Source organism: Brassica napus, chromosome A9, assembly GCF_020379485.1.
Source record: "Brassica napus cultivar Da-Ae chromosome A9, Da-Ae, whole genome shotgun sequence".
NCBI lineage: Eukaryota > Viridiplantae > Streptophyta > Magnoliopsida > Brassicales > Brassicaceae > Brassica > Brassica napus.
In genome coordinates this window covers 29,357,884-29,380,509 of record NC_063442.1, presented here as the reverse complement: position 1 = coordinate 29,380,509, position 22,626 = coordinate 29,357,884, and the positions used below count along the sequence as shown (strand labels likewise).

Below are 22,626 nucleotides of genomic sequence, written 5' to 3'. Positions count from 1 at the left end.
TTATCGCTTATCAAGTCGGCATAAAATATCCGATAATATTGTTAACATATTCAATTCCAATAAAATGGTTCATGAATAAATACTATTTTCTTTTTAAAAGCAAACTAGATTTTGACCCGCCCTTTGAAAGGGCGGGTATATTTTATGTTTTAGTTTTTCTTTTAAAAATTTAATTTTTATATTTGTGTTTTGTTTTTATAATCATGTTTGTATTTTTCTTTGTATAAATTTTAATAAAAATCTTAATCTTTGAAAAAGATTGAGATTATTAAATAACATAAAAAAAAATAATTTGGGTGGAATACTTACAAAAAGAAAATGTAACCAAATTACATGCATCAGATTTCAATCATAATTTTAGTACTTTAACAATCTGCATTTGGAATCAACCCAAAAGAAAAGAAGAATCAATACTATTAAAACAGGAACATGCCCCATTGATATTAGTTGAGTCCAATTTAAAAAAAAGTGATTTTTATATAACTGCATCAAATATAACGGCATCAGTTGATATATTCATAATTATGTAGATAATTGAGTAACTGAATCTAAAATTAATTAAAAAGGACGTAGGAAGCAGTTACGTAGAAGAGTTGATCAATTATATTAGAAATAATCAGAACCCACTTTACTGAATTATCTGACCCACTAAATTATATATATATATATATATATATATATCTTCTTTTATCAAATAGTTATTCTGGTCATGGATTATAAATGGTGTATTCTGGAAGTTTTTCTTTAATTTTATTTTACTTTTTAATTTTCAGTTCATAAAATGTTATCGTAAATGTTTTGTAAAGTCTGTACATATTGTTTGTTATATGTACCGCTAAGGAAAAAAAGGTATCGATAAGGAATATTTAAATAAGTTAAAAAATATATCATATATTGCTAATAGGTAATTAAATATAAAATTCTAATTTAATATGGATTAGATCAATTGTATATCCTAATTATAAGAGATATCATATTTATTAGATAGAATAGATATGAAGTATATGTTTTTAATATTTAGTCACAATATGTCTAATAGGTGCAAAACAAAATATAAACAAAATATGTCTAATGGATTAAAGTATATGTTTTTAGCTATTTATTCTTTAATCCTTCGAATAATGTAGTATTTTGTCAAAATCAATAGCATGCTTCAATCTGAAACTAAATATATATGAGCATATTCTAAATACAAAATTGAAGTATTTAACAAAATCATTTAAGATATAGAAAATTTAGTCCAACCAAAATCTAAAAAAGTATATTTTGGGAAGTAAATTTAAGATTATTAAAACTATTTAATTAAATTGATATTATTATAGAAGTATTATTTATAAAAATATATTCTACGAGTTTTAGTTAAAGGGTTTTAAATAGGTTATTCGATTAAAAAATATTTATTAAATGTGATTATAATTAAGGTTAGTGAAAATCATATTTACCCATTTACATATATATAAATATTATTTATAAAAATATATTCTACGAGATTTATTCAACGGAATTTAAATAGGTTATTCGATTAAAAATATTTATTAAATATGATTTTACTTAAAGTTACTGAAGATCATATTAACCCATATATATATATATATATATATATATATATATATATATATATATATATATATATATATATATTTAACAGAATATATTAATATTATTTTTTAAAACATTTTTCAAAAAAATTATTCGGTTTTTGGTGTGGATTGAATTTGATATTAGTTTTCAGATATAACACTCTAAGAACCGTTCCAGTATATCAATCATAATCGTGTTTTAATAAAATATATTAAACACAAATATAAATAAAAAAAATAACACAAATATAAAAATTAAATTACTCAAAAAATTTAAAACAAAAAATATACCCGCCCTTCAAAAGGGCGGGTTAGAATCTAGTAACTGTTATTACTTATTATATATATGAATGTCGGTACATGTACATGCAAAGAAGCCATATGGGAAAGAAGTGGGTACCGAAAAATATGGACAGGAAGTTACTTTTTTTCTTTCCCGCAAATAGAGAGTAATATCCTTTTAACATTAATCAAAATATGAAAATAATTAACTGGACATAACATTTATCAATTGGTCATGATGCTAATTTAATAGAATAGATACTCGTTGAAATCAGGTGATCTGAATGAGAGAGTAAGCATGAACTAGCAAACACTCTTTTTAAAAGAACCTACAAAACAAGAGAGAATAAACAGAACTAGCGGGGTAATTTAGTCATTGTGTACGTACAGGCGCGAGTTAAGCATGAGTTTTCTCGGCTGTTGTTGCCTTATATAACGGAGAAAGACCACACAACATTAGTAACACTTTAAACAACTTGAAACTGAAATATATTTATTACAGAAGATAAATCGTCGAATATTTAAGTTAGATAACTTCAAGTGAGAGAATCTCGAGTCTTCATCCAACTCTTAAATATTACCTAACCATCTCATCTTCATTCTGATCTTAAAATCTTCTTAATAGCCTCCTCTCCTCTTATCTCTTCTCCTCTCTATATCTCAAAAAGAGTGTCCCTTATAGAACGATATGGGGAATAACGAAACGTCAGCGAGTGAGACTGCCGCGGCTAAGCAGAAGAAAGTCGACGATTGGTTACCGATCACATCCTCAAGAAACGCCAAGTGGTGGTACTCTGCGTTTCACAATGTTACTGCCATGGTTGGTGCTGGTGTTCTCAGCTTGCCCTACGCCATGTCCAATCTCGGATGGTACTTTAGTTCATAACGATTCATTTTTTTGACTTGTATTCATTATATATTTGATATCTAGCTAATGTTTTTGGACATTTTAATAAGGGGACCTGGCGTGACGTTGATGATAATGTCATGGGTGATAACTTTGTACACACTGTGGCAAATGGTGGAGATGCACGAGATTGTACCTGGGAAGAGGTTTGATAGATATCACGAGCTAGGTCAAGAAGCTTTTGGTGAAAAGCTTGGCCTTTGGATCATTGTGCCTCAGCAACTCATCGTGGAGGTCGGTGTAGACATTGTTTATATGGTCACTGGAGGGAAATCTCTACAGAAAGTCCATGAACTCCTCTGCTCTGATTGCAAAGACATCAAAACTACATATTGGATCATGATCTTTGCGTCTATCCACTTCGTTATCTCTCACCTACCAAACTTTAACTCCATGTCCGTCATCTCACTCGCCGCTGCCGTTATGTCCTTAACGTAAGTATTTTAAATAAATTTATTTGGCTTTTAATTTGTAACTTAAACCGAAATTTACTCTAAATGGTCTAATTCAATTTTAGTATTTGAAGCAATTTGATTTTTATCATGCTTTTAGATGATTTTAGGTTAATTGAGAATTTACTATGTTTTTAGTTAAACCACTCTACAATTTTACTTAACTATGAGATATAAATTTATATTTTTAACTAAAAAATTTATTAAAACAATCTAAAATGATTGGAAGAATACAAACCTCCACAAACTTTCAATTGAATACATCCTACGGAGTCAGGTTTGATTAACCATATATGTTAGTTTTTATAATAACTTGAAACTTACGTTTCATTACCATTTAATTAAAAACGTTTATGTGATCATATATTTTGATGATATGGTATTGTGTGATGCATTAACAGTTACTCAACTATCGCGTGGACTGCATCAGTGCACAAAGGGGTTCGTCCAGATGTAGACTACTCGTCTAGAGCCTCGACAAGTGCTGGAAATGTATTCAACTTCTTGAACGCGTTGGGAGATGTGGCTTTTGCCTACGCAGGTCACAACGTCGTTTTGGAGATTCAAGCCACCATCCCTTCGACTCCGGAGGTGCCATCCAAGGTTCCAATGTTTAGAGGAGTCGTTGTAGCCTACATCATAGTAGCCATTTGCTACTTTCCTGTAGCGTTCCTAGGGTACTGGATCTTTGGGAACAGCGTTGATGACAACATTCTAATGACTTTGGAGAAGCCTGTATGGCTTATCGCAATGGCTAACTTATTTGTGGTCATCCACGTTATTGGAAGCTATCAGGTCACCCACATTATAGTACTTTTTTTTATATCGCTGATTGATTAAAGTAAATATATATCATGAATATTGATATCTTTCTCTCTGAACTGCTTTGTGGAGACAGATTTTTGCAATGCCGGTTTTTGACATGCTTGAAACCGTTTTGGTCAAGAAGATGAATTTCGATCCATCCTTCAAACTCCGCTTCATCACTCGCAGTCTTTATGTTGGTAAGTCACATGTATTCTTCATTTTATTCATTTAACTTTCGTTAGAGCTACTCCATATATTTACCTGACTTCTCCTCGCATTGGTCCGTGCAGCTTTCACTATGTCCATTGCGATATGTATCCCGTTTTTTGGTGGACTACTCGGCTTCTTTGGAGGATTTGCCTTTGCACCAACAACTTACTACGTATAATACTCATACATCATTCATTTTTTCAGAAAATAAAGTTGTGATTTACGATATAACAACACACATTATTGTTGCCACTGCAGCTTCCATGCATTATTTGGCTCATTCTCAAGAAACCAAAGAAGTTTAGTCTATCATGGATAATCAACTGGGTATGTTCTTTCTTTTACTAATGATCAACAGCTCTTGTTTTTTATTGTACACTAATAATATTTTTTTGGGTGTTTTGTAAAAATGAAAATTGCAGTTTTGCATTATATTAGGAGTTATTTTGACGGTCATGGCTCCCATTGGTGGCCTCAGAACTATTATTGTCAACGCAAGCACCTACAAGTTCTTTTCTTAGATTTCTTCTTGTACCACACAAAAAAAAAAAGTAGATCTAAGGAAATAAGCCACGGCCAGTCTCGTTTTCTATGACTGTCCGTTTTGTTACTTTTAAGGTTTTAGTATAGTTCAAGATTCGTAATTTATGTAATCTGCTGCTTTATATTAAAACTTCATATTCCGGTTCTTTTGTTATTTCGTATCTTTATGTGCTGCCGTATGAGAAGTATAGAGAACTTGATCACTAGCATCAAGTGTAGAGGCTATGTTATCTACTAAAACAAAAGATTGGTATTACAAAATGTTAATCAAGTGTTATGTTACTAGAAGCTCTATGTATCTTCATGTCGCTTTAAAGGTTGGCAAAAAGAAATTATAAACCTTGGTGTTCATGTTACTTGTTGGTGTGGTCTTTGTGGTGCTAAGTTCCAAATGGCAGACCAAGTGCAAAACATGCTTCCATCATTTCTATCTAATAAAGTACAAAGCTCTTTGGTTCATATATTACGTAACTTAGTTTAAGCAATGCGTTTTAGATTTCTCTCCAAACAGAATCCACAGAACAGAAATCCAACCAAGTGCCAGAATAAACTCAACTTTGTCTGTTTTACCAAACCGGTTTTGCCTAAACACAAAGCAACTCTTAACAAATGCCTAGATGGCAATACCTCCATCAATGGTGAATGCCTGCAAACCCCAATGATTTTAACCAATGTTAGACAGATGACGTAATAAAAAGCCGAGCCTAACAACCAAATATACATTTGATAGGAGTTTGAGTTAACCTGTCCGGTGATGTAACTGGCTGCAGGACTGAGAGCCAAGAATTCTACCAAGCCAGCCACATCTTCAGGTTGTCCATATCGTCCTGATAATCAAACCCGTAATCAGACTTATTTTAATGTGTCATACATCCTAGCTGCTCGCAACAAATGTAAAATTTTGAACTCTCCATTACCTAATGGGATTGTTCCCAAGATTTTCTTTTCCATGTCTTCTCCAAGCTTGGCAGTCATGTCAGACGCAATGAACCCAGGGCAAACCACATTGACCTGTAATAGATCACATTTTCAATGGACCAAGTTTAAAATCTTGTCCAGGGAATGGAAAAAGAGAAGTATGATTATTTAGGGAGATAGGTTCACGTACATTTATATTCCTGCTCGCACCCTCTCTGGCGGCAGTCTTGGAAAACCCAATAACTCCAGCTTTAGCAGCAGCGTAGTTTGCTTGGCCAATATTACCAATGAGACCAACAACTGACGCTATGTTGATGATTCTTCCCTGCAAGATCATATACATACATGATTGTCTTTATGTCACTTCTTAATCTCATAGAGGAGCTCAAATGAAAACCGATAATGCAGATGACAATTGCGAGAAAATGTAGAAGGTGAAGCTAAGTAAGCAATACCTTTCTCTTCTTCATCATGATCTTTGTTGCTGCCTACAGAATGAATATGAGTTTCAGTCCCAAAGATTCTGAGTATCAATATTTGAGCAGGATAGGCAGGAACACAAACCTGTGTACAGAGAAACACTCCAGTGAGATTCAAATCAATCACTTCATCCCATTGGGACTTCTTCATGCGAATCAACAAGGTATCCCGAGTGATTCCTGAAAATTATGTAGCCATGTCAGTGACAGTGAATCAGTGGGAACCAAGGTTTTTCTTTCATATACCTGCATTGTTGACGACGACATCAATGGTTCCCCATGCATCAATAGCCTGCAGAAATATAATACAAAAGAAGATTCATAAAATGTAGGATAATGATATAGTGTACAATTTGAACACTTACGGTTTTCATCATGGCTTCCACATCAGCCTCTTTGGAGACATCACCCCCAAAAGTAATAGCCTGGCCTCCATATGCTTCAATCTACAGCTCCATAGAGGATAAATGTCAAGAGAAAACATTAGACTGTATATGTTATTTGATTCAGCAGTGGGTCACAAACACATTCCAGAAGCATACAGAAACAAGAAACAAAATATTGAAATTGTTTCCAGGGTAAGAAAATGCAGTCGCAATTCAGTTTTTGTCCCAGAAACCAAAAGTGTTCGAAGAATTCATTGCTAAGCTCAAAAAAGGTACCACAGTTATTTCTATGTAAAAATAAAATCATCCCTCCTGCCATACTTAAAGTATGATTTAGTGATCTAAAGTGATTTCCCAAAATAGGAGAGAGCTGTGAAACGAAAGCAACACACAGAATGATGGAGAGATAAAAAAAAAAAAAAGAAATACAGTCTAAGAGACTCAGTTAGTCACCTGTTTAGAAACTTCCTCAGCCTCCTTTGCTGACCTTGCATAGTTCACCAACACCTGCAAGCCGAAACACAATGTTTCATCATTAGACCGTACCCGCAACTGCTTTTTTTCTTTTCTGTCGTAGAACTAAAAACACTATTAAACTCACGCCAAACTAAACAGATAACTTAGGCTTATGTGTGTACCGTGAGAAAACTGCAATCAAACCTGAGCTAAAAATCTTCAAAACTCAAAACATTTCAAGACTAGTATAGAGTGCAAAGTGAATGTTTTTCAGACCAAATCTGTAGCAAGCAAACCCGAAAATCAAATAAGAAGCAGTAGATGGTGTAAAGTTCCAACCTTGCAGCCAGCTTTGCCCAAGGAAAGAGCAATAGCTTTACCAATCCCTCTCGAAGCACCAGTGACAACAACCACCGGAGACTCCACTTTCGGAACAGCTTCCCCTGTCGATTGCTCAACAGCTGTCGCCTGAGCTTTCACAACTGCGTGCGATCGTATAATGAGAAATGGAGAGATAACGAATCTTTAAGCGAAACGGCGGAAGGAATTGAAATACCAGTGGAGGTTGCGAATGACTGCCGCGATCCGCATCGGAGCATTCCGAAATGAGGCATGGCGGACTGAAGCGGAGACCATTGACGGACCTGGCGGATCTCACGGAACCCGAGCTTCTTGACGGCTTTCAAGGAGGTGAGCTTCGTTGCTGCGACTGTGGTTGCCATCGAACGGAGGAGGAGGTGGAGAAGGGCGTCCGAGCTAGTGAACCTCGTAAAGATCGACACAGTGTAGAGAGAGAGAGAGAGAGAGAGAGAGAGGAAAAAGGTGTGAATATTTAATTCGAAAAGCGATACGGACGAGGTTGTACAGTGTTTAGTTGGTAGTCAGTAGTTGGAGCTTCGGTTGAATTTAGACGGCCAGACGAGAGAGTTGGAAGGAGGCTAGATTGAACCGTACCGGACCGGACCGAACTGATTTTAAAGGTTTTCCCAGTTTGTAGTAGTATCCAACCCGTATATAACATCAAAACTAACTTAAATTTACTGCGCCATGCGCGGGTGAAACTTAAATTTAAAAAACTACAATAGTTTTCTTTTCAAATTAAGCATAAACATTAAAAAAAAATTCTTGGTTGAAGCATGTATAAATCTTGAATGTCGGATTATGTATATATTATGGTTGTCTTTATGCTGTTCATTTTTTTTAAATTACATAAAAACACTCAGATTAATAACAATGTGATATTTCTTTAATGCGATACAGAAGAGGGATGTGTGTTCACTTATCTTTCAAAATATTTACCATTTATCTGTTCAAAATGGTTTTGGTTTATCTTATTTACATCATCTATAATCTATTTGAATCACAAAGTTGGATACAACTTGATTCTATGTACAACATTTTTTTTAAACTATACTTTATATATTTCTCTTAACATATACTATTACTAACTAGTCATATTTAAATATAGTCTAACTATCGTTACAAATACCTGTAATTTTTTTTAAAATAATACGAACTTTCATATTTTATTAACTAAAGATTCTGAAAAACCCAATCAGATTTACTCAAAGGTTGTAATGCTCTTTAATTAATATACAGTAAAATCTCTATAAATTAATAATTTTGGGACTTTGAAATCTATACTATACTAAAAGGAGGATATAAGCTCATTTTAGAGTGTCCACGTAGGCACAAAAAATCGTCCAATCAGAGAGTCCGAAGTTGCCACGTCATCTCATTTATTTTTTCGTAAAAAATGAAAAAACAATGCAAAGGAAAGGATCGAACCCGGGTTAGTATGACATATATATAGGGCAGATACCACTAAGCCATTGAAACTTCCTTGGACACATATACAAGAATCACTAAATATGTAATCACAAACTCTTATGTACATTTACAATAATATAAATCAACTTTCAAGACTCCGATACTTTGTTTTGTAAAAAAAAACAAGTAAGTGACTAAGCTAATATATTCTTTGAAAGTGTGAGAACATTGACAAATATAAAAAATCATAGATTTTTGTTTTCGTGACAAAGTTAAGAATTTTGTAAAAGTAAGTTTAACATATAAATTTTCATGACAAATATGAAAAAGCATAGATTTTTGTACAATTTTGACAAAACAACTCAAAACATAGTTCTCTAATATCTTAATAAAATATTATTTAAGAGTGCAATAATTAAATCAATTCAATAAATTTTGTAATTTATAGACAAAACAATAACACAACAAATTTTGAAACATTTGTTTAACCTATCGATTACTTTTCATGAGAATCCAACTAAACAAGATCAAAAAACAATTAGATTTATTTAATTACCTTTTTATTCATTTTTTATTAATTTAAAATTGTAATAATGTATCTTTTTGAAGTTACAAAAAATAATGTTCTTTCTTTATTACACTAGCATTATATATAGATTCCATATACACAAATAAATATAATATAACAACATAAGCTTGCTTTCCCCGATTCATATGAAAACTTTTTAAGTTATCCACCAAAGCAAATTAATTAAATAAATCAAATTGTTAGAATACAACAAATTAATATATAATTTTATTTTAAATTAAATTATTTAAAAAACGTATTTTCATTAAAAACAAAATAATAAATAAGTAAAACTGATTTGATGGTAATTTGTATGACATGTATATATTATGTGAAAGAAATATAAGCTTAATATGGAAAAAAATTTAAATACAAAAAACTCTAAAATTAACAAAAAAAACTAATAAAAATTAAACTATGATATCAATTGAAAGTTTCTTAGACAATATCAATAAAATATTTAAGCGATAATTAGACAAATTTGATTTTTTTTGCAAGCCAAAAGTTTATTATTAATTAGCATCAGTTATCTCAAGATGTTTAAGAAATGATGGACTTAAATGATATATGAACTATGAATAGTAGTACTTTGTAAAGCTGACTTAGATAACACATCTGCACATCATTTTCAGTCTTTTTTATGCCTAAATTCAATTTCTTTAGAGCAATTATTCCACAAAGAGATCGTATGAGATATTGTTTTGATATTCAGATTTGTTTCTTGACTGTTAAGAAGATTGATAACTGTAAAAATGTCTCTTTCGAATATTATATGTCTATAACCGAATCCCCAACATGAGACAACTTTGTTTAAAAAGTAAATAATTTCATTTTTTTATATTATATAATAAAAATATATTATTTACTGATAATAAAAATATAGTTATTCATCTTTCACAAATATCTATGCAAATATGTGAATCAAGTACAACAATCAAACAACATAATGATTTCCACAAAGAAAATTTAAAAAATATATTTATGTTAGGTAGTCTTATTTTATATTCCTTAAATAATGTAATACAATATTATACATTATTTTTTTAGAATTGAGAAATACATATATATCAGTTAGACAAATTAAGTGATAATTAGACAAATTTGATTTTTTTTGCCAGCCAAAAGTTTATTATTAATTAACATCAGTTATTTCAAGATGTTTAAAAAAGGATGGACAAAAAAATAGGATGGACATAAATGATATATGAACTATGAATAGTATTTTGCAAAGCTGACTTAGATAACACATCTACACATCCATTTCCAGTCCTTTTTGATGCCTAAATTCAATTTCTTCAGAGCAATTATTCCACAAAGAGATCGTATGAGATATTGTTTTGATATTCAGATTTGTTTCTTGACTGTTAAGAAGATTGATAACTGTAAAAATATCTCATTCGAATATGATATGTTTATAACCGAGTCCCCAACATGAGAAAAGTTTGTTTTAAAAGTAAAAAAATTTATTTTTCTTATATTATATAATAAATATATATTATTTACTGATAATAAAAATATAGGTATTCATCTATCACAAATAACTATGCAAATATGTGAATCAAGTACAACAATCAAACAACATAATGATTTCCACAAAGAAAATTTAAAAAATGTATTTATGTTATATAGTCTTATTTTATATTCTTTAAATAATATAATACAATATTATACATTTTTTTTTTAGAATTGAGAAACACATATAATATCTTATCCGCGCGTAGCGCGGTTAAAAATTTTTATTAATTTATAAAGATATTAAATTTACAAAAGTTTTCTTATTTAGATTTCTCATTTTAAGATATATTTATTCTAAGATAAAAAATATATTTGATTTTAGTGTATAGACATTAATTATTATATTTTGAGATTTGGCATTTATATTAATTTTATTCGTTTGAGAGCATAAAATATGAATAAACAAAGTTTTATAGGTCGTTGGTTATGAAGTTGTTTGTGTTGTAATGTGTGCTCATTTTGATGAAACTATGCATTAGGCAGTATATCAATTGACGCCAGATTTCTCAAAAAAGTATAAAATAATTGCTTAATTTGTTTCTTTACCGTATTCGTTAACATGAATAAACCAAACTTTCTTATACTACTATAAAGTTTTTTTTCCTTTCTCGTGGACCAGAAAAAGTTGGTCAAAGAAAGAAAAAAAAACAAAACAAAACGAAGACAAAGAAGATTGAACGTTCTACTACGTAGACGCCATTGGATAGAGTTTGAATAGATACAGAAAGCGAATTGGTCGTCGCCTCACGGATCATTACTCATCATCTTATTCTTCTTCTCATTCTTTCTCTAGCTGAAGCTATCAGCGCCATTGACGCCTGACGAGATCCAGCATCGGCTCCATGGAGGAACCTACGGCTACGACAACGTTACAGCTTTCACTGTCGCTCAATTCATCAAACTCTTCACCTCCTGGTATGTTCTCTCTCCCCCAATCTGTATACATTCTCTAGGAACCGTTGACGAGACTCTCGTGTCTGAAACCCGCTTTAGTGGAGACTGGAGAAAGTATAGAGATCTTTTTATCATGTTATCATTGGTTCTGTAGGTATAGGGAAAGGAGATAGGATCTCAAACAGCTTCTTGGATCTGGAGGAATGCCTTCTTCTCATTCATCTACAGTTACCGCTCTCGCAGTTGCTATTGGTTTACAAGAGGGCTTTGGTGGTTCACATTTTGCTATTACTTTGATCTTAGCTTCAGTTGTAAGTTGTTTACCTCCTTTATCTTGTGGGGGACACTTGCTTTGCTACTTTCTGGTTGTCTATTTATATGTGTGAGTGGTTTGTGTTTGTGTGGTAGGTGATGTATGATGCTACCGGTGTAAGATTAAATGCGGGTCGCCAAGCTGAGGTTTGATTGGTTCTCAATCAGATTGTGTTCGAACTTCCGGCAGAACATCCATTGGCTAAGAGTCGATGGAATTTAAATTCCATTATTTTAATTGAAAGCATTGGTACATTAGTGGTCTCCATGGTTTCCTAAGGTGTTTCACTTTCTTAATTTATAAAAGAATCACTTGTGTTAGAGCACAAAAAAAGGACACAGAAAAACAATACAATCCTCACATTATTATTTTTTCTAATGATGTCTCTTTGATTTTTTTTTTTGAGTACGAGAATATACACAAAACTAGTTTTGTCAAACTTCTGATAGAGTGACGCATATCAAAAGAGTTTTAGCAGTTGTATATGAGATTCATTAGAACTGTCGCACGAGTTTAGAAAAAAAAGATAATATATCGACACTGCGATTGTATGATCTTTTACACTTTGGTATAATTTTATCATTTTTAGTTTTTATAATATTCAATTCTCCGTGGTTTATATATTACGATTCTATCATATTTAACCATGCCGAAATCCTGTCCTATGTTGATGCCTCCACTCCACCCATCTGAGAAGTTTGATAACCATTGGCTCTGGCACTGGGAACTCGAAGTGTTTGAAGAGGAGACGATATATAATATGAATGATAACTACTGGAGGTCTTTTTTTTTTTATTAAAGGAGAAACGAATCACTCTCGGTAAGCATAACATACTGAAAATAACTATCGAATCTCCTCAGCCAACCTACTTCATCACCAAACACACACACATTGATCCCGAAAGCTAAGCTATATTCACTATCAGTATAACCAAGCAGGGAAAATAATAAATACGACTACAAACGGCAAATTAACACAATATTATCACTGAACATATGGTTGTTCATTTTTATATTTAGTGAAAAACAAATTTGTTCTTGAATACTCAAAAGTTCCTGCTAAAAAATTTAAAAAAGAAAAAAAAATCTTTATAAAAAAATGTGATTTCTTATGAATGTAACAAAAATTATTTTTTTTTCTTTTATTTCTTTTGTTCACTACTCAAAGCTTTAGAGCATTTCGAGATGAGTTCTAGACAAATATTTCAGAACAAAGAAAATAAAAATATGAAAAACAGGAAGGAAGAGAAGTAGCATGAAAGAGGCGATAAGCAAGTTGTTGTTTGAGAACTTCAAGTTGTAGTACATATTTAAGAATCTCATTTGACCATGATCCATATCTAATTGGATTACTTCAAAAAAAAATATTAAATTAAAATATCTTAAACTAAGAATATTTTTCTGTTTAAAGTACCCAATTTGAGTATCAACAGATAAGGTTGTTCTTATAGTTTCAAGCAGGAATGACATGTTGCAGCAGGTTGCATGACCAAGTCAGCACTCGCAACGTCGCGTTTACTGAAATTGTCAAAAAGGAATCTATTGAAGAGAATATGTTTGCCGTCCAAAAAGGGGAAACAATTAAATGAGTATAAAATAAAGGACGTGAGGCATACGCGCTAAATCAGGGCCGTAGGTAAAAAAAAGAAGGAGAAGAGTAAACAAAACATGAAAAGTACGCTATGACGACGACCATGACTCACTCTGTCTCTTCGACCAAGTCTCTATAAAGCTTCGTGGCGTTCGTTTTGTTCAAAGAAACAGCCATGAGAACCAAGAACAAAGGTAAAGTGCACCCATCTCCTTCCCCGCTTCCACCATTTTCTTCTTCTTCAAAAGGAGACGACTGTCTCTCTGTCCTGAAGCTTCTCCCCGCCGTGATTCTCGTTCTCGTCTCCGATCTCTCCCCAGAAGATAAGCAAGTCCTTGCTTACTTAATCACTAGGTCACTCAAAACCACCACCACCACCGTGAACGCCGGAGGAGGAAGAAGCTCTTGCGATTCGAAGAACAAGAAAACAAAAACTCCCGTTTTCGATTGTGAATGCTTCGATTGCTACACGAGTTACTGGTTTAGATGGGACTCTTCCCCTAACCGTGAGCTCATCCACCAGATCATCGAAGCTTTCGAAGATCATCTCGAGAATAATAATAGCTCCGCTGCTTCCCAGAAATCAAACGGTAAGAAGAAGAAGAAGAAGGATAAATCAAGTCCTCGCCGTGGTGTCGAAGAATCACCGATCGCTAGCGAAATCACGGAGCCCGTGGTGGTGGTTGTGCCGCCTTGCGATGAAGTGAAATCACCGGAAAAGTCAACAGAAATGTTGAGGTTCCCGGTGGCGGCGGCGACTGGGCACAAGGGTTTGGCGAGGAAAGTGTTGCCGGACGTGATGGGTTTATTCAAATCGCGTTTTTGGAGGCTTTGGAATCCGAACGCGTAGATGCAAAACAAATGCTTGTTTTTTTTTTGGAATCCAAAACAAAGTTAAATGCTTTTTTTATATGAAATATTTGATAGAACACACCTAGTTATGTTGGTTGTATGATACTGAAATGATGATAAAACATATGTTGCTGTATATATTTTTTTTTTGTTTCTTTTGTTGAATAAAATGCAGCAGGCATATTATGTAAAGAGTTATTTTCATCCTAGGTCACTTTCTCAGTTTATATTACACTTTAGAACACTTTCAACTACTAAGGTAGTTCTTACCTGGTTGTTTACCTTGTTGTCCTTGGTTAAAACCAAACGAGAATCAGTGTTTAGTGGCTCCTCTTCTTCAGTTAATATTCTTTTTAAAATAAATCAATTTAAAAATCTGGAACTGAAAGCATATTAATAAATTGGTTTTAACTTTCATCTCTTATCTTATCTCTTTGCACAGTAACCAAAGCAAAACTTTGTTGAGAAAAGTTACGGAGATTTACGACGGAGGCAAAGAGATCTGACGATAGAGACAGTGGGCTAAGATGGCATTACGTCGGAAACGTTTGGGAAAGATAGATTCGACAGTGAACACCTTTTTTCTATGGTTTGGACTTTGACTAAGTTGAAATCGAGACTTGACGATTTCCTCAAGTCAAGATCAACAAGGCAGTTCGAAAACGACTTCATTTTGATCAGATTTGTCATCGACAAAGCTCCACCTACTCCGATTCTGAAAAATGTTGTTAGGTGCTTGGGTTGGTATAATGTGTCTTGAGAACGACTCCCTACCCTTGATGGCTAATTGTTTTTTTGTTGTGATTCCGGCGACTTGGGATGAATCTAGCTTGAGTTGACTCGGTAAGAGATGAGCCCAATAATTTCATGTGTAGTGTTGGTAGAGAACGAGTGACACATCAGCCGTGGTGAGGATAAGAGAGAGTGACGACTGAGAGGAGAGAAAACAACAATATAAAAGCAGTGCATCACACCAAAATTGAAGTGTTAAAAAAGAGCCACTCAATAAGCTATCAATGTAATTGACAGCCACATCTGCTCCTTCTAAGCATTTTTTTTTATCCTGTCATAGTTAAAGATTGTTTGTTTACTGTTTGTAATTTAAGGAATTCAGTAACATGAATATGTGGCTCGTATAAAATTATATGGACAACAATCAGTGTACACTAAGATGATGAGTATATGAGTGTCCATATGGATACAATAGTTCTTGTACACCTTTTATAGTGTCCACATGGATACTTTAAAATTTTGACCTTTTTAATGTCCATAATGATATGGATGGATGCATAGTTCTTGTGCACTTATCTCTATTTATCTAAACTTATTTCCATCTCATGATCTTCAAACCTTACCAGATAAGCTAACATATATATTTGATCTCATTCCAAAAAAGAATTTTATGAGTGTACATGTGTACAAGCGTTGTTGTGTACAAATGTTTTTGTACATATGTACAAGATTGTATCTTCTTGGTGTACACATATATACAAATGTATATTCAAACAACATCGAAAAACAAATTCATGATTTAAGTGGTCCATCTGCAAAGTATATGGCAATAATACAAGCACAATAACTCAGACATATAAACTCTAGATGCCAAACAAAGTTTATTCTCCACCAAAAGACGTTACATGATTCCAACAATGAGGCGTTAAACAATCAAAAGTTCCAACAATGGGAGTTTGGCTCCTAGTCTAGCTCACATACTTGCGATTATAACTCAAAAAGAGAGAAGCTTTTCTTCTCTATCTCTCTAATGTGTAAACTGTAATAAATTAAGCTGTAAGCTGTAACCTTTCTGAGTGAGCCACTGTCGCGAAGCCCCAGAACTGGTAAATTCATGCAAGACGAAAAAGTAAAACGAAGATTCTTGTCCTTTCATGTTCTCAAGCTCAGTTCGTGAGCAGAGACAGAATCTAAACGAGGAATGGACAGAGTGAGGGCATCTTAATCTCAGTTCGTGTACTCAAAGCGTCTCCATTTCTTCAAATCAATTACCAAAACTCTTGTATTCCTTTATCAAAAAAAAAACTCTTGTATTAGTAGCAAGGTGAACATGTCTCGGAGATGAGAAAGTGGAAGAAGATGTTCTCAGGATAAAGTGGGAGTTGGAGGATGGAGTTGAGGGCTGCGATTGAGCGATTCTGAAATCAACGCTGGAAAAGGGTTGCAGATGACGGAATTAACGCCGGAGAATCTATGTGGATGAAAGAAGGAGGGCAGATGCCGGAATCAACACCTGAGAATCTGCATCGACGGGATGCGTTCATGGCGGCTAACAAATGGATATCGGAGGCAGGGTGTCTTAGAGATAATGATTTAAGGCAACTTCTCTAAAAAAAAATTAAAAGGATTTTCATTTACAAAAAGTAAAAGTGGGAAGTTATCGCGTTTGCCGACAATGTGTTTGAGTTTCTTGGTAAGGATAGAACTAGGTTAAGTAAACTGAGAAATAAAATGGGTAGGGTTGTCATTTTGTATAATCAGTGTGTATGATTTAGTGTGGGAAAGTACCTTAGGAGTGAAAAGTGACTTACCGTGTAATAAAAAGAGGAAAAGTGACTTTTGGTGTAAATGTTTCTTATGTAAAATCTATTACTGTTTAATTCCTTCTTGAGAAAGCATCTTCAATTTTCTCAAGAGTTGGTAATTGGTTTTAGAGCTCTGAAACTGTATGATTCTCTTCAGGTTTTGTGTAGGTTCTATTTGTTCCATTGGGTTGGTGTGGTAACTAACACCCCCTCACTCTCTACTCGAGTTACAACAACTACTTCTTTTAGAAATTCATATCTATTTTTTGCTTATGAACAAAGTTACAGAGGGATTACCTAGGTACATAAGTTTCAGAAGGTGGACCAAACATTTCTGTATTTACATTGTTGTGTTTAATGCTTGGGAATTTTTAAAGTGGACATCTTTTAAACAAAACTAACAGAATAGTCGTCTCTTTGTGCAATGAAATTTTGCGCCAGAAAATAAAGTTGGATGGTAAAAGAGCCTGAAGAAGGTGAATTTCTGGTGGAAACTGAAATCACATCAAGAACGATCTTGTATACTAGATTATAGAGGAACAAATGCCAAACTATACAGCCAAAAACAGGGTGGATTCAAGTATTTCTTTGCAATGTGGTGTTTAATAATTGGGATTTTGAAAGAAAAAATAATAATAATATTTGGGATTTTGCAAGGTGAACCTCTTAAAAACAAATTAACAGAATTGATTTTACAATTCGAGTAAGAACAATCTTGTATACTAGATTATACAGGAACCAAATGATGATATGAAGATCTCTGTAGCCAACACAAAACTCTTCATAATCACTCAAATATAAATTAAAAAAAAAAACTGAAGCTTGTTTTTTTTTTTTGAAAATTACAACTGAAGCTTGTTAGCTCCACACAAAACCAAAACTTTAAACAATTCATACATGCATATATACATACATATATATATATATATATATATATATATATAATCCACAATCATACAAAGTAATTGATGAAGAGACTGAACAAATTGTTTTATCAGGTGTCACAATTACAGTAATAAGGATTAACATACCTTTGGCAGAACCATACAAGTCTCTACATGATCGAAAAAGATTTGGATATTATGACGAGAGTCCCTTCCAATTCCATGAATCGCAGTTTCTCTGACCTTTTTTGACTTGGGATCGAAACAAACAAAAAAGAACGGAGGGGATGAGCGCGATGCGAATATCATCTCCCCAGTACCAAGTATACCCATGAACACGAGGTCACGAAACCTTCCAAAAAAATCTATCGACAGAGGAGGAACCACAAAAAAATTTGACCATACTTCTTTGTTGGCATCTTCCAGAACCCATAGGTCAACGTTGCGGTTATATGCCTGATGCGCTATGGTTATCTTTCCAGCGTGATTCACCAGCTCACCATACTGTTGAAGCATCTGATCCTCAGGTAGCTTAGTAACATTAAACTCTTCAGAACTCAGATCAAAGCTCATTAGAGATCCTTTTTTCTGGTAAGTAGCTAAATAATACATAAACCCATCCTTGTATATCCCTTTACATCCAGAGTTATGACGATGTGGATACTTACACTCGATCATTCTCCATTTTTCTTTAACTCCTAGAGTGATCACTTGATGTTCCTCCGACACAATATCCTCCCACGGCACAGCATTACCATTACGAGACATGTGACTACGTTTAAGTACCACTGTCATGCACAACACTTTGTATACATCATTAACTGGATCATATCCAAAAACAGACAATATATCTTGCCTCCTCGTTTTGACTCTAGGTAAAGATACGAACTGACCCGTACTAGGGTTTCCGACAATCATCTTGTTAAAGTCCCGACCGCAGATCAAGCCGCGAACAGGTGGAGTAAATTCATACAGTAGCTCCGGATCCATTTTATAACTAACCATGCCCTGATTATACGGATGGTCTTGAGACAAGGATTGAAAGTGCTGCATCTGCATGTCTCCGCCACGGTACAGTGAGATAAGATAACGTGGCTGAGTTGAAGATCGGGTTATGTACCACTGGATGAACTTTTTGTCGAGGATTATTGATGACACGTATTCAGAACCAAAACGGAGCCTGGCTATGGATCTCGGCGGCAGTTTCATGAGAATCTCTATGATCATGTCATTAGCAAGGTTCGTAAACGGATCGTTTACATTCCTTTCGTCTGGTTGTTTAGACCTCTTGACCCTTTTCATGATTGTTTTCAACTCTGCCTCTCACTGTTTGATTCTTTTGACTCTTAACCCTAATATCCTTCTTAAAGAGATAACTTTTATATATACTAGTAGATATCTGGGCCAAGATCCAAATAATTTTCTAAAGATCGAAGCCAACTAGCAATCCAAACTTGTTTCTCTAAATGAGGCGGAAGATTTATGGGCTGAGATCCAAATAATCTTCTAAAGATCGAAACTGTAATTTGAACATGTTTTCCTAAATGAGGCAAGTAAAGTTTTGAAAATGTATGGGCCAAAACCCAAATAATTCTTTAAATGTCCAAGCCAACTTGTAATTCAAATCTATTTTTCTAAATGAGGAAACAAAGTTTCATTTCGCATGACTAATCAACTAACAATTTAGTTTCTAATAGAAATGAAATCTTGAACCGACGAATATATATTTAATCCCAAATTCGTCTTTTATCACTATGCTACCACTGTTTCTACGCCGACAATACCCAATTCTTTGACGTGTTAATGCTTTATAGATTTATAAATAGAACCTCATATTTTGAAAATGTAACATAAAAATACTCTTCTTTATTATGTGAATGGAAATCCTTAAACCATATTTAGTGGCAGTATCTAATAAAGTTGATAGTGATTACATAATTGGAGAAATTAATCTAAAAATAGAAAGAAATGAGAGACAATATCTCTCTCCTAGAAACTTTCTTACTCTGCCAGCGGTTTAATATTTAGTTAGTGGCTTGTTTTTTTAGAGGAAATAAAAATAGTTTCCTTTATTTTTTAAGATACTACGAGAACGAGAGGTTATGAATGCTAATGATGCTCTAAGAGTTACAATTGTATAAAAGGCAGTCGTACAATTGAAAAAAAAAACTATTTTGTTATTTCTTTGTTTTCTGCGGAGGAGCCTAAACAAAAAAATTCATACAACTAGACAAAATAAGTATGTCTGTTGTTCGCGGGCTAAAGTCTCCATGGATTGTTGTTCTTTCATCCGCTGGTTTGGGTTTTTAGGGTTTCTTTGTTTGAAATTACCGGTTCGGCGTCGCTGAAGCATTTTTCTCCGAGAAAAGGATGAGTTTTGGCGACTTGAGCCGGGTCAAAGGAAGCTAGTAGGATATTTGGAACATAAACTAAATTGTCACAAGAAGTTCATACTCCCCCTCGCTACTCTGTTTAAAAATTGAAAGACGTAGGATCCACGTCACAATTCAATTTTTTTTTTAATAACCTTTATCCTTTGGTGGCAAAATTCTTAACGAGAAAACATTAAAAACAAAAGACAAATCGCTCGGTTGGTCCAATAATGAGTTTTTTTTCCTTTGAGAATGCTAACCAATAACGAGATTGGTATGTGTATAGTGGTAATACGATTACCACTATGGATGTTCAAACGAGAATTAATCTGAGTTTGTAACAAAACTATGAACACTCAATAATATGAATTTATAACTTCAAATATAGAGTTTTATGCTTTCCAAAAAGGAATTTCAAAACTCCAAATTTAGAGTTTTGACTATTTGAAGTTTCACTTCTTAAAACTCTAATTTGAAGTTATCTTTTTATTTGAATCTTGGTCTCATGGCTTGGTCCTTATAATTAACTAGATTTTGACCCGTGCGTCCGCACGGATAACTTTTTTATTTTTTTTTAAAATAATTAAGATCGATCATGATATTTTAACTATGTTTACATGTTAGTATATTGCTTTTAGATATTTAGGCAAACAAAATGATATGCATTGTTTCATTAGTTGGATCGGTTTGTTAGAATGGTTCAGCCGTGACTCTTTTGCTTTGTCAGGTACATGTTGTTCCTAAAACACCTTTGTGTTGATCAAATAAAATTGGCAAAAAAGATAAAATTGTTAGAACTGAAGAACCGATTTTTATGAAAAACTCGGTTAAAAATTCAATTATATTTCAATGATTTTTCTTTTAAAAGGTAGTATATCAGATATAGTTTTTTCTCTTTCAATTTGAATTGATTTAGTTAGATATGCTATTAGAATAGATATAATGATAGATAAATTTCTCTTTCAGTGTACATTGATTTAATTAGATAAATTATTAGAGTGGATATAATGATAGGTAATACGAAGAAAAAAAGTTTTGTATACATAATTCTAAAAATGTTAAAATATTTTTTTTGCATGAAGATGTAAAATGAAAATTAAATAGTAACGTTGATAGGTGGATTGTGGTTACAGAAAGAAAAAAAAAATTATCCACTGTTATTTAATTTTCAAATATTCTAATACTATAAATTGTAGAAATAGTAAAGTACATATATAAAAAAGATATGGTCTATATTAAAATCTCGTAAAAATATATAGTTGAAAACAATTTTAAACTTCAAATTAGTTTAAATGTAGTCACCTTATTTTGAGGAATCTCAATAACTGATTTTTTATCTTACAATTTAAATATAGTAAAAGAAAATCAAACGTGTCATAAATTTTAACACTATACAACATTTCAGAAACGGTTCATTTTTATTGTATTTTATTGTCATACACAAAACATGCTACTAACTTATAAGTTATATATTTATTGTGACCAAACAAAGGTTTTGATGTTATTGTTTTATTTTTTGTAAACTTTTTGATGTTATTGTTCGTATAAGTTTGCTTATACTATCTCTCAAAGCACAGGTTTCATTCGATCATGAAATAAATGTTAGATATAGCCATATAGGTATAAACCAACCAATCGTGAAGGTTTGTATAATTTTAGATACATCTCTATAAACCAATTGGTTTATTATTATTGTTAAGGATTGTGTATATGTACACGTGAAGTTTTTTTTTGTAAGCGAATAATCCAATTATTTTGTTATAAATGTATTAATTGATTTATAGTTAATTAATATTTATTATTTTAGTGGCATAAGATTGTAATTCTTTAGGAAAAGTTAGGGGTATTTTTTATTTGTACTTCACTTTTAATGGATTAGATTACACATCACATTTATAATTCCTAAGTATCTTTTTCATTTATCTTTTTAATCTTTAATACTTTTGTATATCTTAAATATTTTAAATTTATTTTATAAATTTAAATTTTACACATAAAATTAAATAAAAATTTTAAAATACGATTTATAATATTTTAAAACTTGAATTAGATAGCAAGAATATTACAAAAGAAACTTACTTAAAAATAAAAGATACATGAAGACATAATTATTACACAAATTTAAATATTACAACAACACTAATAGTTTAGTAAATTTTCTCTAGAACTTCTAAAATATTGTCCAAAAAAATTTTGTTTAACCGAAGATGGAGCATTACGGAAATAATTTTATGTAATAATGTGGTATTTTGCTTGTAGTTTTTTTTTAAACTAATTTTGCTTGTAGTTTAATATTTAGCTATGTAATTC

At 32.6% G+C, this 22,626-nt stretch overlaps 4 protein-coding genes across 4 annotated transcripts; 2 read left to right on the top strand and 2 right to left on the bottom strand.

The window, feature by feature from the left end:
• Positions 1-2,328: 2,328 nt before the first annotated feature.
• Positions 2,329-4,927, top strand: LOC106364671 (lysine histidine transporter 2). The gene is made up of 7 exons (XM_013804197.3): positions 2,329-2,732; positions 2,820-3,203; positions 3,623-4,016; positions 4,120-4,225; positions 4,319-4,410; positions 4,497-4,565; positions 4,661-4,927. Exons 1-7 carry the CDS (start codon positions 2,551-2,553, stop codon positions 4,757-4,759), a joined length of 1,326 nt encoding a protein of 441 aa, XP_013659651.1. The 5' UTR covers positions 2,329-2,550; the 3' UTR covers positions 4,760-4,927.
• Positions 4,928-5,185: 258 nt separating this feature from the next.
• LOC106367337 (3-oxoacyl-[acyl-carrier-protein] reductase 1, chloroplastic) lies at positions 5,186-7,913 on the bottom strand. The gene is made up of 11 exons (XM_013807089.2): positions 7,577-7,913; positions 7,360-7,502; positions 7,018-7,071; positions 6,544-6,624; positions 6,425-6,470; positions 6,264-6,358; positions 6,155-6,187; positions 5,890-6,024; positions 5,699-5,792; positions 5,526-5,608; positions 5,186-5,427 (listed from the first exon to the last, which is right to left on the bottom strand). Exons 1-11 carry the CDS (start codon positions 7,740-7,742, stop codon positions 5,395-5,397), a joined length of 963 nt encoding a protein of 320 aa, XP_013662543.1. The 5' UTR covers positions 7,743-7,913; the 3' UTR covers positions 5,186-5,394.
• A 5,590-nt stretch (positions 7,914-13,503) lies between these two features.
• BNAA09G28080D lies at positions 13,504-14,732 on the top strand. Its single transcript, XM_013807088.3, has one exon. It carries the CDS (start codon positions 13,847-13,849, stop codon positions 14,519-14,521), a length of 675 nt encoding a protein of 224 aa, XP_013662542.1. The 5' UTR covers positions 13,504-13,846; the 3' UTR covers positions 14,522-14,732.
• Positions 14,733-16,034: 1,302 nt separating this feature from the next.
• Positions 16,035-19,635, bottom strand: LOC106364670 (F-box/kelch-repeat protein At3g04660-like). The gene has a single exon (XM_013804196.3). It carries the CDS (start codon positions 19,244-19,246, stop codon positions 18,083-18,085), a length of 1,164 nt encoding a protein of 387 aa, XP_013659650.2. The 5' UTR covers positions 19,247-19,635; the 3' UTR covers positions 16,035-18,082.
• Between the last annotated feature and the right edge of the window lie 2,991 nt (positions 19,636-22,626).

Bases quoted from the DNA above. Each gene is read 5' to 3' on its own strand.
- LOC106364671 (XM_013804197.3), top strand. From the start codon at position 2,551: ATGGGGAATAACGAAACGTCAGCGAGTGAGACTGCCGCGGCTAAGCAG. The intron at 2,733-2,819 runs GTACTTTAGTTC...CATTTTAATAAG, and splicing joins GCCATGTCCAATCTCGGATG to GGGACCTGGCGTGACGTTGA. The intron at 4,566-4,660 runs GTATGTTCTTTC...TGAAAATTGCAG, and splicing joins TATCATGGATAATCAACTGG to TTTTGCATTATATTAGGAGT.
- LOC106367337 (XM_013807089.2), bottom strand. From the start codon at position 7,742: ATGGCAACCACAGTCGCAGCAACGAAGCTCACCTCCTTGAAAGCCGTC. The intron at 7,072-7,359 runs GTTGGAACTTTA...TTCGGCTTGCAG, and splicing joins TGGGCAAAGCTGGCTGCAAG to GTGTTGGTGAACTATGCAAG. The intron at 6,359-6,424 runs GTATATGAAAGA...CATAATTTTCAG, and splicing joins TGTCGTCGTCAACAATGCAG to GAATCACTCGGGATACCTTG.
- BNAA09G28080D (XM_013807088.3), top strand. From the start codon at position 13,847: ATGAGAACCAAGAACAAAGGTAAAGTGCACCCATCTCCTTCCCCGCTT.
- LOC106364670 (XM_013804196.3), bottom strand. From the start codon at position 19,246: ATGAAAAGGGTCAAGAGGTCTAAACAACCAGACGAAAGGAATGTAAAC.